Raw genomic sequence first — 14228 nt, forward strand, 5'->3', positions numbered from 1 at the left:
TGTTGGTGGGTGGGTCCAGTACTCCCTTTGCTTAGGGCAATTAAGCAGTAACTGTCAGGATTAGAAACGGGTATACCTGCAAAGCCAGCAATCCTGCTAGGAGGCATATATTCTTAAAAACCACTAATATACATGTCCATGAAAGGGTTCTGCCCAGAGATGTTCATGATAACATGATTTGTAATAGGAAAAAGTTGAAAAGAATCACTTAATAGGAGAGTTAATTTAAGATGTTGGATCCATGGGATAGAATACTATACAACCATTAAAATTCTTTAAGTTGTATCTTTCTATGAGGACTTGGTTGGATGTCCTTGATCCAAAAGGTAAAATAATCAGATTGTACAAAATGCTAGCATGAGCTCTGTGCTTCTGTAGACTGGAACAAGCACGGGAGGAGGCTTGGCCAGTTACACAGCAGGCTGGCCACACAGTGACTTCTAGAAGGTGGAGGTGGAGCCAGGCAAGGGGAATGTTCTTTTTTTCGTCATTTACTTCTGGATGATTTGAATTTTTTAGAAAGAACAGTTATTAGTTTTGCAATTTAAAACAGACTAAAATACCATTTTTAATTATAAAAAGCTTTAAGAGTCGATACACTGTTGGGAGGCATCACACGCAGAGCCCAGTTTATTTCACACAGCCCTTAAAGCTACAGTGGGGATTTCCGTTTGGCGGCTCCACAGAGCATGGGGATCTTGTTTTGCCCTGAGAGCATCTGCTTCTCTAGGGTGGATGCGGAAGCTGCGCTGCCCGTCATCAGATCTGCGGCTGTGCGGCTGGGGTTTCAGTGCACCATTAGAAACTCAGGCAGTGAAGAAGCGACTTGAGATGGCCATAGTCCCCACGCGGGGCTCCCTCCCAGCACTGGGGTTGCCCTGCCCGCACGGCTTCCGGTCCCGCTTTTCTCAGTATGCAGTGAGCATTGAGCATCCTGTCATAGATTCTCCCACAAAAATGACTTTTTCTGTTTTGTTTTGTTTTTCTCCTCTGAGAATGACACTCTGTGTGACATTCTTTATATAAACCTGCAGCAGGCAGAGCCTGAGAAGTCCCCTCATGCCACCCTCAGCTCAGTTCATCCTTGGCTCATCCTCGGCTCATCCTCAGCTCATCCCTGTCTCATCCCCAGCTCGTCCTCAGTTCAGTTCAGTTCATCCTCATCCTCAGCTCATCCTCAGCTCATCCCAGCTCATCCCCAGCTCATCCCCAGCTCATCCTCAGATCATCCCCAACTCATCCCCAGCTCATCCCCAGCTCATCCCCAGCTCATCCTCAGCTCATCCCCAGCTCATCTTCAACTCATCCCCAGCTCATCCTCAGCTCATCCCCAGCTCATCCCCAGCTCATCCCCAGCTCATCCCCAGCTCATCCCCAGCTCATCCTCAACTCATCCCCAGCTCATCCCCAGCTCATCCCCAGCTCATCCTCAGCTCATCCCCAGCTCATCCTCAGCTCATCCCCAGCTCATCCCCAGCTCATCCCCAGCTCATCCCCAGCTCATCCTCAGATCATCCTCAACTCATCCCAAGCTCATCCTCAGTTCAGTTCAGCTCATCCTCATCCCCAGCTCATCCCCAGCGCATCCTCAACTCATCCCCAGCTCATCCTCAACTCATCCCCAGCTGCTCCTCAGCTCATCCCCAGCTCAGCTCATCCCCAGCTCATGCCCAGCTCATCCCCAGCTCATCCTCAGCTCATCCCTAGCTCATCCTCAGCTCATCCCCAGCTCATCCCCAACTCATCCCCAGCTCATCCCCAGCTCATCCTCAACTCATCCCCAGCTCATCCTCAGCTCAGCTCATCCCCAGCTCATCCTCAGCTCATCTTCACCTCATCCCCAGCTCAGCTCAGCTCATCCTCAGCTCATCCTCAGCTCAGCTCATCCTCAGCTCAACCTCAGCTCATCCTCAGCTCATCCCCAGCTCAGCTCAGCTCATTCTCCGCTCATCCCCAGCTCATCCTCAGCTCATCCTCAGCTCATCCTCAGCTCATCCCCAGCTCATCCTCAGCTCATCACCACCTCATCCCCACCTCATCCCCAGCTCATCCCCAGCTCATCCCCACCTCATCCCCAGCTCATCCCCACCTCATCCCCAGCTCATCCCCACCTCATCCCCAGCTCATCCCCAGCTTATTCCCAGCTCATCCCCAGCTCATCCTCAGCTCATCCCCAGCTCAGGTCACCCTTAGCTCATCCTCAGCTCACCCTCAGCTCATCCCCAGCTCATCCCCAGCTCATCCCCCGCTCATCCCCAGCTCATCCCCAGCTCATCCCCAGCTCATCCCAGCTCATCCCCAGCTCATCCCCAGCTCATCCTCAGCTTATCCACTTCAGTCTGCTGTGGGCTTCACCCGCCTCAGGAGGACAGCTGGCTCCACCCCAGCTGCAGCTTCTAAAATGGGTGCTTCCTGTTCTTTCCTGGAAAGTTCAGAAGGAAAGCAAATGGATAGGTCGATTCCCCTCCAGGAAGACCAGAATAGAATAAGTCGTTGGTTTTGGATGGAAGCTGCGTGAAGAACACACTTGGTGGGTGGAAGTGGGAGACGTAGCTTCTCTGACTTTGTTTCCACTCAGCCACCACCAGCTGGACTCTGGTGCTCGCAGTCTCCGAGGCAGCAGGACAGCTTCCTCCCACAGCTGGGGCAGGGACCGTGCAGTGCCATTCTGCTCACCTTTCTCCACGCTTGGCTGTAGTGCCAGCGCCCGTCTGGTAAATTACTGCTGAGTGTTAAACAGTCAGGGGTCAGGTTTATCAGCCAAGTCAGACAGGCTTGTTTTAGAGAACACTGTGATTATTCAGTGTTGTTTAAATTAAATATGTGGTTATTCTAACCGTGCATTCTTAGAGAGTTTCATCCTGGTTTTGCTTGGCTGCACGTGCAGAGGGTCCTGTGGGCAGTTCCTTCGGCCTCGAGCGTGTGGGAACATTGCTCTGGTAAGCCCCAGCCTGGTTCCACCTCCGCCTGCAGAGAGCTGGGAAGAGCACCACTCCCACCTTGGAAATAAGAAAAGGGCAGAAAAGCTATAAAATTCTGATTTTTCCTGAACTCATCAGAGAGCTGAGGTGGCAGGGGAAGTGAGGTGCCCAGCAGGGAAGGGAAGAGGTGCCTCCAAGGAGAGCCGGGCCATGAGCACCAGTTCCCTGCAGCAGAGCAGAAGGGGCCAGCGGGGAGAAATGCTCACCTGAAATTGGCAGTGGTTTGCGCAAGGCTAAACCTGGACCAATGGAGAATCTCAAACCTTAGGGAGCCACAGGCTGCACAGGCCATGGACGTCCACTGGGCCCTCACCCAGAAGATTGAGGTGGGACACGAGAAGAGCCCCTCAGAGGTGTGGGCCCGCAGCAGGCTCTCCTGTGCTGCTCCCCACAGAACATAACCTGCAGCTCCTGGTGAAAGGCAGCAAACCCTGTCGCCCCCAGAGCACAGGCGAAGACCCACTGCCACAGAAGAACTGCAAAAGAAAACCTTCCGTCTCCAGCAGGGCGAGGACCTGCCACGGGTGGCACACTGCAGGGAGCAGGACAGAGTCACTGAGAAGGTTCCACCCTGAGACCCAGAGACACAGGCCCTGCCTCAGTCAGAGTCTGGGCTAGAGCAACAGAGAGCCCTTCGGACCCTTTCAACAGACTAGCAGGCTCCAGGCAGCAGGCACAGCAGTCGAGCTGTAGCAGGGGCACAAGAGCAGAGAGAGAGAAGCCCCCCAAGGTGCAGACACACGAGGAAAGCCAAAAACCAAGGGAGGGTGGGGTGGGAACCCTGGCAAAAACCCTCCCGAAACCCAGGCCCTGCTTGAAGCATGAGGTAGTGTGAGAGGAATCCGAAGCTGGCCACGTGCTGAGTGTCACCATGTCAACAGTAAAACCCAAGCCCATTTCAGTGCCTCGCTAGATTGACTGAACTCTTTAACAGTCTAGTAATAGAGGCACACCCATTTCCAGGCATGCATATATATATATACACCTTAGTCTCTGCTGTTCTACACATGAAGTCTGGAATTCATTCAGAAATTAGGGGAGGCTGGGCATGGTGGCTCACACCTGTTATCCCAGCACTTTGGAAGGCCAAGACAAGAGGATCACTTGAGCCCAGGAGTTCAAGACTAGCCTTGGCAACGCAGCAAGACCTCATGTCTACTAAAAAGAACAAAGGAAAAGTATGAGATGCCCCCAAAAATATAAGACAAACGCGCCTGCCATCAAGAGACAAAGCAGAGAAAGACTCAAGGGCAACCCAGATGTTGGAACTATCAGAGATGGAGTGGAAATAACCAAGATTAATATGACCTAAAGGCATTGATGGCAAAGGTAGACAACAAACATGAACAGATGATGGATTTCAGCAGAGAGTTGGAGACTAAGAAAGAGTCAAGTGAATGCCCCCCAGAGGCTTATCTGTGACCTCAAATAGCCAAGGAAAAAAATCAGTGAATTTAAAGACAGGTCTATAGAAAGTACCCAAAATGAAGCACAAAGACTACAAAGAGTGGGACAAAAACAAACAGGATTGCAGATCATCTGAGAGCTTCAGGACAGTACAAAGCAGTCCAACATCTAACCACAGATCCAGCAAAGATCCCAAATCATGGTATATACAGACACACACATGCACGTGCACACACACATATACACACACAGCTGGACACAAACCAAAGATAAAGAGAAAACCTTGAAGACCTCTGGAGCAAAAGGACACATTACTTACAGGGGAACAAGGACAAGAATCACCACAGACTTCTCATTAGAAACTGTGTAAGACAGAGATAGTCCAGTAATATCTTTAAAGTGCTGAAAGAAACTGTCAACCTAGAATTCTGTACACACAAAAATATCTTTCCCAAAAGAAGGTAACAAGACAAACATATCCTCTCTTGCCACTTGTCTTCAACACTGAACTGGAAATTATAGCCAGGGAAGTTAGGCGAGCAAAAGAAATAAAACATATCATATTGGAAAGAAGAATAAAGCCATCTCTGTTCACAGATGACATGATCCTGAATATTGAAAGTCATTCAAAATCCATTTTAATAGAGTATCAGAACTTAAAAACCAATGCAGCAGTATTGTACCCACAAGCTCAATATCCAGTAACCATTTGTATCAGAATCCCCTACACTAGTAATGAAAACCCTAAAAATGCAATCAAGAAAACACGTTCATTTATAATCATAGCAAAAATAATAAAATGCTTAAGAATAAACCTAGTAAAAGAAATGTAAGACTTGTACTGAAACATTATTGAATGATACTAAAGAAGACTTAAATAAAGGGAAAGAAATCACACGTTCATAGGTCAGAAGACTAACATTAAGTTGGCAGAAGTCCTCAAATAGCTCTACAGATTCAGCACCATCCCTGGCAGCCTTTTTTGTAAAAATTGACAAGCTGATACTAAAATTTGTATGGCAATATAAGGGACCCAGAATAACAAAAGAAAAATGTAAGAGACAAACATACTGAACAACTCACGCTTCCTGATTTCAAAACTTACTACATAGCTGCACTAATTAAGACACCATGGCATTGGCTTAAGAGCAGACATATAGGTCAATGGATTTGAATTGAGAGCCCAGAAATATACCTTCCGTCACTGCTTTATGCCTATAAACTCTACAATTTAGGTGAGATAGACAAATTCCTTGGAAGAGATTACTACCCAGCGTCATTTGATAGCAAAGAGGTAACCTGAATAGTTCCTGTCTATTAAAGAAAATGAAGTTTTCTTGCTTTGTTTTGTTTGAGATGGGGTCTCATTCTGTTGCCCAGGCTGGGGTTCAGCGGTGCAATACCTTCCATCACTACTTTATGTCCATAAAACTCTAAAATTTAGATGAAATAGACAAATTCCTTGGAAGAGATTACTACCAAACGTCATTCAATAGCAAAGAGATAATCTGAATAGTTCCTGTCTATTAAAGAAAATGAAGTTTTCTTGTTTTGTTTTGTTTGAGATGGAGTCTCATTCTGTTGCCCAGGCTGGGGTTCAGCGGTGCAATACCTTCCATCACTACTTTATGTCCATAAAACTCTAAAATTTAGATGAAATAGACAAATTCCTTGGAAGAGATTACTACCAAACGTCATTCAATAGCAAAGAGATAACCTGAATAGTTCCTGTCTATTAAAGAAAATGAAGTTTTCTTGTTTTGTTTTGTTTGAGATGGAGTCTCATTCTGTTGCCCAGGCTGGGGTTCAGCGGGGTAATCATTGATCTTTGCAACCTCAATCTCCTGGACTCGAGAGACCCTCCCACCTCTTCCTCCCCAGGAGCTGGGACTACAGGCATGCACCACCAGACACAGCGAATTTTGAAATTGTTTACAGAGATGGGGACTCGCTATGTTGCTCAGACTGGTCTCAAACTTCTGGGCTCAAGCAACCACCTCAGCCTCCCAAAGTGCTCGGATTATGGACGTGAGCCACTGCATCTAGCCAAGAAAATGAGACAGAAAACAGAAAGACCCAGAAAGTCAGAAAACTTCTGACCCAGATAGTTTCGCTGGCAACTGTACCAAACCTTTAAGGAGGAAATAATACCACTTCTGCACAACCTGTCACAGAAAATTAAAAGGAGTGAACACTTCCCAACTCAGCATATGAAGGCAGCATTTTTCTGATATCAAAACCAAAGATATCACAAGAATAAAAAACACAGATTCCCAAGTCCTCAGCATCGTATTAACAAGCTCCAGCCAGGCACAGTGGCTCATGCCTGTAATCCAGCACTTTAGGAGGCCAAGGCAAGGAGGATCGCTTGAGTCCAAGAGTTCAAGACCAGCCTGGGCAGCACTGCAAGACCCTGTCTCAAAAAAAAAAAAAAAAAAGGCATTATACACAAATCAGTTGTATTTCCATATGAGCAATTGGACATTGAAATTTAACATCAGTACCATTCAAAATAGCACCAAAATACATGAAATACTTAAGTATAAATCTTTTTTCAAAATATGTGAAAGATATGTATTCTGAAAAATATAAAACACTGATGAAAGAAATCAAAAGGTCTAAGTAAATGGAGACCATGCTCCTGGTTTAGAAGACTCAATAATACTAAGATTCCAGTTCTCCCTAAATTGATACATAGATCAATGCAACCCCAATCAAAACCCCAATAGGATTTTTTTGGTAAAAATAGAGAAGTTTATTCTAAAATTTGTGGGGAAAAGCAAACTAAAATAACCAGAACAATTTTGAACTAGAAGAACAAAGTTAGAAGCCTCACACTATCTTATTTCAAGACTTGCTATAAAAAAAGTAATCAAGATGGTGTGGGATTGGTGAAAGGTTAGATGCATAGATCAATGGAACAGAATAGAGAGCCCAGAAATTGGTCTACACAAATATGTTCAATTGATTTTCAACAAAGGTGCAAAAACAATTCAATTCAATGGAGAAAGGATACTCTTTTCAACCATTGGTACTAGAGCAATTAACAACCAGTTGTCAAAAAAAATAAAAAGAAGAACCTCGATCCGTACTTCACACCTTATACAACAATTAACTCAGAGTGAATCATAGCCCTAAGTGTGAAACCTAAAACTATAAAACTTCTAGAAGGAAACAGAAAAAAAAATATTTCTGACCTTGTAGGTTAGGCAATGGCTTCTTTAATAAGATGCAAAAAGTACAAGTCAAAAAAGAAAAAAACGATAAGTTGGGCTTCATCAAAATTAAAAACTGCTTTTTAAAGACAGTTAAGAAAATGAAAAGACAAGTCACAGACAGAACGAAAATTATAAAACACGTAAGATTAAGATCTTGTGGCTGTTATACATAACTCTCAAAATTCCATGATAAAGGAAATAAGCAGCCCAATTAAAAAACAATGGCGAAAGATTTTACAGACACCCCACCAAAGAAGATATACAGGTGGCAAATAAGGACATGGAATGATGCTCATTGTTAAGGATCTTAATCACGGGAAAGTACGGACCCCTGCAGTGAGATCCCACTACACACCTGTTAGAATGTCTCGAATCTTAAAATCTACCAAGTGTTGGCAAAGGACACGGAGCATCTGAAACCCTCATTCTTGGCTACTGTAACTACAAGATGCTACAGACACCTTGGAAAAGGTTGTCAGTTTCTTACGAAGTTAAACGTATGCCGACCGTGCAACCTAACCATTCTACTCCTGGATATTCACCAAGAGAAGTGAAAACATGTTCATTCAGAAACCTGTATGTGAATGTTTATAGTGACTGTATTCATAGTCACCAAAAACTGGAAACAACCTAAGTTTCCTTCACCTCATAAAGAGAGAAGCTGATACAACCATACAATGAAAGACTCATCAGAACAATATTTAAATAAACTATTGATAAACGCAGTGGCACAGATGCATCTCAAGTGTATCATGCTAAATGGAAGAAGCTGCTCAAAAGACTGTATCCTGTATGATCCATGTATACAACATTCCAGGGAAGGCAAAACTGTGTGGAACTGTTCTGTATCTTCCACATTTATCAAAACTCCGCCTGTACCTAAAGAGGGCGAAATTCACTAAACGTAAGTTACATCTTCATCAACCTCATGTTGCGGGGAGAAGAAACTCTTTTCCCTCTTGTGCTGAAGTCACATGAAAGATGACGTAAATGCCGTGTTGAGGAGTGAACGCGCATAGCAAGCTCCGAGCTTCATTCAGAGCTTCTCCCCCCTCCATAGCTTGGCGATTTGTGGTAACACAAAGGCTGTGTCCTTGGACGTAATGTACACGAGACACTGGCAGAATCAAATCAGCTCTGTTGCCTGTGGACTCACGACGCACATCACTACCTCTTCCGCCTCCTCCTCTGCTGCCTCTGTCCGTGGAGGGGACTTTATTGTTCAGTGGGGAGGGCATAGTTTGTTGCTAAACCATGGGGAAATAATAAAAAGCGTCAAGGGGAAAAGCACATCACAGAGGCAAATTTGCCCTCACTTCAGGTCATCAGGAGCTAAGCGGGTGGAGAGGGAGGGAGCTGGCAGTGTGAGCGTTGAATGTGTTAGCGATCTTTTCCCGTGGGTGCCTCTCCCCTTTTGCCTTCACCCAAGTCTTTCTCAATCTTGATAGTCATGAACCTGCTTTGAATTTTATCCCTTGCACCCTGAACCTTTCTAAATTCAGAGGGATTGAAGATAAGACTCAGCTCTAAGGCTCCCAGATTCCCCGGATAAGAATTTATCCCAAAACTGCCCCAAACTGCTGCTTTCCCCTAAGTCTTCTGGGGAACCTCTAATCTCCCTTTATTCCTGAGCCCCAGGTTTTTCTTTGCAACAGGAAAGGAGTTGTGTTTCATTGGCTTTCAGCTGACGCCTCTGTGGGAGGCTTCAGAATCGTAATTGGTTTCTGTCTGAGTGGAAGCCAAGAGGTACAGGAGTGTCAAGATCCTCATCATGTAACAGGATCAGCGGCACCCACAGCCTCCAGGAGCTCTGTTTACAGGGAGGCTCAGCCTGCACTGGGCCTGGGCCCTTGTTTACTGAAAAGCCTTTATTCAGCCTGAAGAGAAACAGGTGGAGAGGAGGCGACAGAGCCGATGATGAAGAGCTGCGGTGTCATTTGCTGCCTCCGTGCTGAGCGGCGGTCACATCCTGGTTTCCCAGGGTGGGTGCCCGCATCTTCCACGGCATCTCTGCCTTCCCCTGGCCTCTCCATCCACTGCTCTCCCTCCTGCCTCACGCCGTACCTCCACTTCTGCCCGTGCTTGTCCTGTGACCCTCGTGATCATGGCTGGTTGTCCTGAGACCCTCGTGGTCATGGCTGGTTGTCCTGACACGGACACTTGGGGTGGTTCCGGAACCACGTCCCGTTCAGAAAGTCTCTTCCCAGCCCAGCAAGGGCTGTAAAGGAAGGCTGTAGGCTCTCTCCCAGAGCTCAGATTAGGGAAGTGGCGGCCCCTACCCCTACAGGCAGAAGCCCCTGGGCCGGGAGAGGGCCCTTGCAGTGCCCTGGCAACAGGACAAGTGTGGGGCCCCCTGAAACCCCTCAGCTCCTGTCTCCGGGCGTCCTGTGCCCCTCCCTGTTCTGGCATGGGCCCCCTCTCAACCTTGCAGTCGTCTTTGTTGTCTTTGGAGCTGAGGCTCTGAAGCCGCCCCATTTCTACCCCCCACGTCTGGATTCTTCGCCTGAGCTCAGGCCCAGGACCATAGAGTGCCGGGCCAAGGAGCTGGAATTCCCATCAGTTCCTCTCCCTTCCCACTCGAAAGTTCCTTTTAGACTCTTCCTCTAATTTATTCCCAGAGAAGCCCGAGTCTCATTAAAGTGCAATGTCTCTGTTCCCGCACAGCTTTGAGTCTTTCCACCGCGGGTTTTTTCTTATTACTGTTCTATGTTATTGATCATTTGTCATTTCTTTTCTAATAAGCTCAGGATTGTCGTCAAGTGAAACCGGTTGCTAAGAATCCACAGTCTATCCCATTTGCCGTTGCGGGATTATTTCTAAATCAGAAAATGTGCGGAGGGAGCCATTTGACACCTTTTGTGGTTACTGTTTCCGGGTTTGGATGTCTTTTTTGCTGTGTTGTTGCTGTTTTGTCAAGTGTGGTTTTGTGACGTTTAAGAAGAAAAAGAAGGAAGCAGAGCAATCAAATGCTAGGAACTGAGCCACAGCCACCCATGAGCACGGGGTCAGACGTGAGGTTTGGGGCTTGCCTGTTTCTGTTTTGTAATCAGAGCTGACACAAAGCATTCGAGGAAAAGACACAAAGAATGCTCTGTAAGCATTTGCACATAATAACCACCTACAACGACCGCCTAAAACTCCACACGGAGAAACCGTTTTCTTTCTCCGCCACATTTACGTGCAAGGACGCAAACACGGCCATGCGCCATAGTCTTTATTCCCATTTCTTCTATCAGAGAAAGCGACTTTTTAATAACTAATGCAGGCTCTCTTTTTCCTTTGTCGAGACAGAGTTGCTTTTAGCCAAAAGGAATTAGGGTTCTTACCTTGTTTATTTCATTTATTTTATATTTTGGGTCTTCACAAGTCTTAGTTTCTTAGCAAGGAACAGAATCAGCCAGATTGACTGGACGGCATGTATGCTTAAGGAAATGCATCTGCGTAACCCAGACAAGTGGCCATCCTCCCGCGGAAAGTCGATTAAATCCTAGTTAGTATTTGCCAAGTGTGGACCCTCTCCTAGACGCTGAACGTGCACACCCCAACCCACATGTGCGTGCACACACACAGACACATGCACACACACGCACACACACGCATGCACACAAAGGCCCTGAAGTGGACGAAGACCTTTGCTCAGGGAAGAGAGGGCAGCAGCATGTCTAGCGTCTGCATATTTCAAGTGAAAATAAACTTGGTCTTTCTGAAGCTGTCTCATTAGGGAAGGCACTGAAGTTCTCACGAGTTAGTTTAACCCCAGCCAGGCTTGCAGCTCAGCACCCTCCTAGCTCTTCCACCATCAGGAGCCCAGTGGCACCCCCTCTGCTGCCCAGGAAGGTCCCACACCCTCTTGGGGCCCGGCCTGGCCTCTCATGAGGCTGTCTTCCTTCTGTCTCGTAAGCTCCCTCATCTTCCAGCCAGCTGCCTGGTTCCCTTTGGCATTAGAGAAAGAATAAAGGCAGTGTCTCCTCAAGCGCACCTGCCTCCTGATTGTGTTTTCAGTGTTTGAAGTGGCATTCGGTGCCCCCCTGCCCTGCTGCTCAGTGCTGACCTCAGTGCCCCCCATTCCCTGGGGAGGCATTTCCCAAGGCCCTGCTCCCCATCATACACCTGTCAGCCTCACAGGCCACTCACTCAAGGGTCTCAGAGCCCCCACACTAGTGAACACAGGCGTGGAGAGTGCCTCTCCCAGCTCCGGGGAGGGGACCAGCGATGTGTTTTGTAGCAGACACAGGACCCACCAACAGCCCGGTGCCTCTGGTGCACTGGCCAGACGAGAAGCCCAAAGCCTTCAGCCTTTGAGAAAGAGGTGCCTTCATCTGAAAATAACTACAGCCAACCCTCCATGTCCACAGGTGCTGCATCCGCAGATTCAACCAATTTTGGATTAAAAAACAAATGTAAATAACAAAAATAAATTTAAAATAACAATACAACAAGAAACAATCCAAATTTTAAAAATACGGCATAGCAGCTATTTACACAGCGTTGACACTGTGTCGGGTATGGCGGGCAAGCCAGCGAGGGTTTGAGGTGTGCCGGAGGCCGTTCTGCTTGTACGCAGAGGCCACACCCTTTCGTATTGGGGACTGAGCCGCGCAGGTTTTGCTATCCGAGGGGTCCTAGAACCCATACCCCATTGATACCAAGAGACAACCCTGTTTCATCGCTGGGCTTAACTGGGTGTTTTCTGTTGTTGAAGATCCCAGAAGAGCACGACCTGGAGAGTCAGATCCGCAAGGAGCGGGAGTGGCGGTTCCTGCGAAACAGCCGCGTCAGGAGGCAGGCCCAGCAAGTCATTCAGAAGGGTAAGGGCACCCGCACAGCCAGCCAGGGGCTCATTCCGGGGGTGGGGCCTGGGGCGAGGGTCCCCTGTGAGCAGGCCGCCCGCGGCCCACGCACAACCTTCTCCAGCCATCCACTGTCCCACGACAGACCCGCCCCCCACCCCGCCTCCCTCGCAGATAAGCACATCAAGGCTGGTGGAGATGAAGCTGCTGCTCCTCAAGGTTCTGCAGCCCAGAGTGGGGAGGGGAGGGGCCGGGTGGGAGCCCAGCCACCGCCTGGGAAGAGGGCTCTCCCGGGACCCTGCCTCTTCCTCTGCAAGGGCAGCCCTCAGCCCTCGGGATTATCAGCGCAGGTGGAACTCATGGAAGCGGAACTTTGCATGTTGACATTTCCGGAAGGGAAGGCCTCTGAGAGCCCACATCTCCCCACCCGGACAGGTGTCGTTGCGCCAGGCCCTACAGATGGCGCATCCTTCCCTGGAAACAGGAAGTGAAAATGCCAGGCCCTGCTTTCCTCAGCTGGCCTCCACTTGTCCCTGAAATGGTGGCCAGCTCTGTCACCCCACACCTCAGTCATGATTTTCCTAAACCTTCTCCCAGATTTGCCACTAGATGCCAAATCGCCCCCTTCACCTACCTCGTTGTTTGCTCTCCCAGCTGCACCCGGGGTGGAGGGGCAGGGAGCAGCCCTGGAGGGGGCGGTGTGTGCTGCCGCAGACAGCGGAGGGAGCTCCTTGCGGAAGGGATCCGGGCTGCAGGCGGCCCCGGTCACAGAGAATGTGTGGGGAGCAGGGAGGCCCTGAGAGTCAACACAGCAATGAGGGTGTCAGGCAGCCCCATCCCAGGGACCCTGGCCTCTCCCCAGGATCCAGGAGAGTACAGGGGCCCAGGCCCAGCCCTACAGCCCCACTGAGGGCACGGAGCAGCAGTGGTGTCTCCGCACTCCTCCCCCTGCCCTCGCGGCCACAGGCTCCCACCACTGAGCCAGCTCTGGCTGGGGGACCTCAAGCTGCCCCCAACCAAATCAGCACCATCAAAAGTCAAGGACTCTGACCCCAGTCTGCAGGTTTATTGTTTTGACCTTGCATCTCTGTCCTGTAAAATTCTGGAGATTATTATGGGTTACTTTCTGAAGTTGAGGTTGATGACCCGTAGGACAGATGTCCTCCCTCCTGCCAAAGCCGAGGGCCCTGCCCGCAGGCAGCACGGGCGCCATGAGCGCGTCCTCAGCGAGCGTGCCTAGGCCCGGCTCACACCTCTGCTCTGCTGATCACCGAAAACACTGCTGACTTCTGGTACCAGCAACGTTTCTGAAGCGCATTCCCACGCAGCTCTCTCTGTGAAAGACTGCGGTTCATCTCGCATTAACGCAGACGGTGGCTGTTGTGCTGAAAGCTAATTGTGGTTGTTTGTAGCCCTCTGTGCATCTGAAGAGCTGGCGGCAGACCAGGTTTAAAGCATCGCATGTTGCGATCCGGTGCGTGCTGCCCCGGCGGCCGCCGCTGAACCTTGCAGCCAGGGTGGCTTTCTTCAGCAGAGAGAACAGACCCTGCTGGATGAGCGTCTCCGGGTGGCGGCGACAGGAGGCTGTTTTCCTGGAGGTTAGCGATTCTCTAGGACCCCAGCCTGCTAGCTGGGATGGCCAGCACACGGGGGCTGCCTGCTGCCTGAGACAGGCTTGGGAGCTGAGTCTGCCTCACACAGTTCAACATCTGAAGATGAGCTGGCCCCTGATGGCCAAGGTGATGCTCTGGCCTGGAGCCTGTGGTCAGAATTGAGCAGGGTGTGAAACAGAGCCGGCACTCGAGACCCAAAACCGAGATTTCTAGACCAAA

The 14228-nt window shown here is 48.9% G+C and overlaps 1 protein-coding gene across 7 annotated transcripts in view; it reads left to right on the forward strand.

Moving 5' to 3' along the window:
* The window catches only part of RPTOR (regulatory associated protein of MTOR complex 1), a 416632-nt gene that overhangs the window by 378292 nt on the left and 24112 nt on the right, over positions 1-14228 (forward strand). For all 7 annotated transcript variants that reach the window (XM_024350719.2, XM_024350720.3, XM_063799998.1 and 4 more), the window contains one exon: positions 12309-12414. In XM_024350719.2, coding sequence (XP_024206487.1) covers positions 12309-12414 — 106 coding nt within the window. The remainder of the gene's footprint in view (positions 1-12308; positions 12415-14228) is intronic.

This window comes from Pan troglodytes, chromosome 19 (genome assembly GCF_028858775.2).
Source record: "Pan troglodytes isolate AG18354 chromosome 19, NHGRI_mPanTro3-v2.0_pri, whole genome shotgun sequence".
Lineage (NCBI taxonomy): Eukaryota > Metazoa > Chordata > Mammalia > Primates > Hominidae > Pan > Pan troglodytes.